At 36.3% G+C, this 3,931-nt stretch overlaps 1 protein-coding gene across 1 annotated transcript; it reads right to left on the reverse strand.

The window, feature by feature from the left end:
* Positions 1-483: 483 nt before the first annotated feature.
* Positions 484-1,752, reverse strand: LOC111383943 (basic leucine zipper 4-like). The gene has a single exon (XM_023008137.1). The coding sequence runs from the start codon at positions 1,393-1,395 to the stop codon at positions 799-801; it is 597 nt and encodes a 198-aa protein (XP_022863905.1). The 5' UTR covers positions 1,396-1,752; the 3' UTR covers positions 484-798.
* Positions 1,753-3,931: the final 2,179 nt, after the last annotated feature.

Genomic DNA, 3,931 nt, shown 5'->3' on the forward strand with positions numbered 1-3,931 from the left:
TAATTATTGTGACAAATATGATTGTTACTTAATTTGTTCCTTCTTATGTTATTAATCGTTTTCACCAATCAGGGTTGGGTGCTAGGGATGGGTGTTCGTATCTAATGTATTTTGTTCCAAAAATTTTTTGATGTGTTTTGACAATTATATTTATTGAATCATGATTTGTATTAGAATATAATTCTTCTTGAACAGGACCATACAAACCTTTGCCAGTAGAGGAGCGCCACTTGGTGCCCCTATTTGAATAGAATTGACGTGACCCTGTCCAAGTAGCACAACACTTTGCATTATCATCAAGGAAATGTGCTTTAGCTTTTGACACTCAATGCAATAATTGACAACATTCGAGCGCTCCATTAAATATATATATATATATTGTACTGTTCGATCTTGGATGCATATAATTGCTTCCATGTCGTTGTTTGATCTATATAATTGAACCGCATGCCCAAATTAATATTGCAAAACTGAAATTTTAGCTACATATTAACATATCATTTGATTAATTAAATAAAGTCATACGTCAAGAAACTCTGTACAAAATAATACTAACTCGCAGGAAAAAAAAAAGAAAAGAAAAGAAAAAGACATCCAGTTCCAAAAAGCCTCACCCAATTTCTTCCTCTTCTAGATTTAATTTACACTGACCGACACTAAACGAAGATTTTCCTAGGGTTCATGAATGCATGCAGGTTTTTCAAGAAACGGGCTTATTTATTTTATTATTATTATTATTATAAATGTTATATATTTAATGATCGAGGCAGAATTTGTTCTTCATTGATGGACGTAGTGTTATTGCATGGCCATGCAGGGATTTAAGTGCTGCTGAAGCTGCCGAACAAGCAATACTTGACGTATTTCCCACAATCTCTGCCTGAGCATGGACGCCTCCGATCGGAGGTGATCATTTTGTCGCCGGACGAATTGGTTCTGATTTGTCATCAAAAGCACTCGGTTCTTCAGTTTTCGGTTCCCAATACTAAACAGGTCCGCGAGGTTCCTCAAGGTCTCCAAATGATTCTGTTTACGCATTCGGGACCGTCGCGCCGATTCCCTGTTCGATAGCATGCGTCTAAGCTTTTTCTCATCTATGATCGCGTTATCACCTAAACGGATAGTCTCCTCTGAACCGGAGCTCATGGTTTTACAGCTATTCCGGTTCGTTTCATTGGAGCAAGAATTTGGAGTGAGGGGGAATGGGTTGTCAGAACTTGAATTGGAATTGATCGGTTCTTGAGGTAGTGGATGGTTAACAATGACCGGTTCTTCTTGTGGTGGAAAGAGAAATGGTCGGTCATGGGAATCCCAAGGAGTGAAACCGCCTTCGAAAGATGGACATGGGTTCCAGAATAAAGATTCGGAGGAAAGAACGGAAGGAAATGTTGACATCAGCGCCGGAAAACCGCTTCTAGGGGTGTAGAGAGCTTAAAAGGGGAAAGGGAAGTGTAGAGAGGAAGGAGGGGGGTATTTATGGGCAAGGGGTAAGCCATTCTGTGGCCCACATAGGGGCATTTTGGTCAATTAAAAGCTTTAAAGGAGCTGCTTTTGAGTCAGGCTCCACTAATGGTGGTGGGGGCAGCTCTTGGCTTTTAGAAGTGTACATGGGGCTTACATCAGCATGTGGGTCCCGGCTCAAGCTTAGTCATGAAGAAACAAAACTGGTAGGATCTTGTGGACACATATCATGTTACTGTAGCGTGGAGAGCCATACAGTTAGTCGGCTTCCGATATCAGTGCAATGGGCAAGCAGTTATGGCGGCTTCATAACTTATTTTATAATTAATTATTTCACTTACTGTACATCAACTATGATTTCGGAAAAGAAATTGCGTTATAAATGGTTAAGAAGAGTTTATTTTTTAAGTTTGACTAATGGTAGTAGAATAAACCTTCCACAATGGGAGAAAATTGGAGTTGGTTCGTTGGGAAATCTTCTGAAAAGTTTGACCATTATGTCAAATTTATTCCACCTGAATTGATGATGAATCGATTATTTCCACGGTTGGAATGATGATGATGATAATTGCAATCAATTGCATAAAGAATGAAACAGAGATAACAGTCTACCTCTATCTCCACAGGCATCTATACCTATAGCTATGTTCGACAAATATCGAATCCAATGACTTAACCATTATTTTGATCCCATTATTTTTAAAATATATTTTTCTTTCTCTTATTTTCAATCATATATTCTTCTAAAAAATAATATTATAAGCAAATTCAAAATTTTTATTTATTTTTTAACTACACAGTGTTCATCAATCTACTATTACAAAATATGATATAAGATACGCAAAATACAGCCATTGTTTGATCCTTATTCTTTTCAAAATACATCTCTCTCTCTTTCAATCACACATTTTTCTATAAAATAATACTACATGCAAATTCACAATTTTTCTTTTTTTTTAACCACACATTTTCGCTAATTTACTATTCCAAAATAAATTATTAGAAAATAATGGTGCTCAAACAGGCCTATAGTCCTTATTTGGACTATATTTTATTCAAAATGCATTTTTATCTATCTTCTTTTCAATTACAATTCTCAAATAAAATAAGGAAAAATCACACTAGAGCATATATTTAAAGATCACAATTCAAAAATCAGATATGAAGTATTTTTAATAAAAAATCAAGTGACAATTTAATATTTTAATATTAATAATTATATTACAAATTCAACACTCACCAAAACACACACCTCACACAATTTCAAATCCTAAATCTAATCCATTCTCTCTCTCTCTCTCTCTCTCTCTCTCTCTCTCTCTCTCTCTCTCTCCTCAATGAGATCCATGAGTGGCAGCGCTGCACTCAAATCCGCGCTTCACTCATCGCATGCTGTGACGATGCTATGCGCTCTTCTCGACAACAATGACGACAGCGATATGGGTGTGATTTGGGGACGACGATGATGTGGATGTGGTGTTTCTTCCCACTAATATGTCTGGGGCGACTCCACACACCAGTCAGTGACGGCGTTGTGCGCACTACAGTCGTTGTTGCAATCATGGTGACGTGGTGTTTCTTTCCTCCGATTTGTTGTGCGTTATTTTTGGTGTTGGCAATAAGGTGGTGAAAATTTGGAGTTTTAAGGGGTACTTCGTGGTGGTTTGCAAATTGTGGTGGTGTTTGTAGTTGGGTAGTGATGGTTGTCATGTTGGCTGTAGTGGCGAGACAGTTGTGATATTGGCGGTGCTGGTAGGGTGGTGGTGTTCGACGACGAGGATGACGGTGTTGGTCGTTGATGACGATGGTGATGGTGATGGTGATGGTGATGGTGGTTGACAGCAATAGTGTTGTGTTGATGGTAGTGTTGTGGTATTGGTGTTGGTGACCAATAACATAGTTGATTTGTAAACAAGTATTGGTAGTGGATTGGAATAGAAGGCAGGGTGAACTATTTTGTGTATGTGATCAATCATTTAATTGTGACCTAAAAATTCGATAATTTGGGACCAACTAACTTGAAAATCCGTGATTGTTAAGTAAGTTGTGACCTATAATATTTTTAATATGTGACCAAAAAATAATTTCTGACCAATTAATTTGATAGTGTGTGACCTATAATTATATGACTATGACCATTAATTGTATAACTATGATTTAACTATTTTTAGTTATTTAGTTATCACTTGAAATTTGAAAATTTAAATTTATTGTCTAAGTTTTGAATTGGCCTGTACTTTACCCCTTGATATATGAATTTTCTCCATAAAATAATATCACATGTAAGTCGAAAAAAATTCTTTTTTGGTTGACCACACATTTTTCAAAAATCATTATTTGAAAATATATTTTTTTCTCAAAATTTAATTTTAATGGAACCGTGCAAGGGCGTAATTTCTATTCTGAAAATTTAAGATATTTATAAGAAGAGTTGTAAATGCAAGCTATTGGTAGGAAGACTTTATGAAAG

Source organism: Olea europaea, unplaced genomic scaffold (assembly GCF_002742605.1).
Source record: "Olea europaea var. sylvestris unplaced genomic scaffold, O_europaea_v1 scaffold2792, whole genome shotgun sequence".
Lineage (NCBI taxonomy): Eukaryota > Viridiplantae > Streptophyta > Magnoliopsida > Lamiales > Oleaceae > Olea > Olea europaea.

Excerpts from the sequence above, each read along its gene's own strand:
- LOC111383943 (XM_023008137.1), bottom strand. The coding sequence starts at position 1,395 with ATGTCAACATTTCCTTCCGTTCTTTCCTCCGAATCTTTATTCTGGAAC.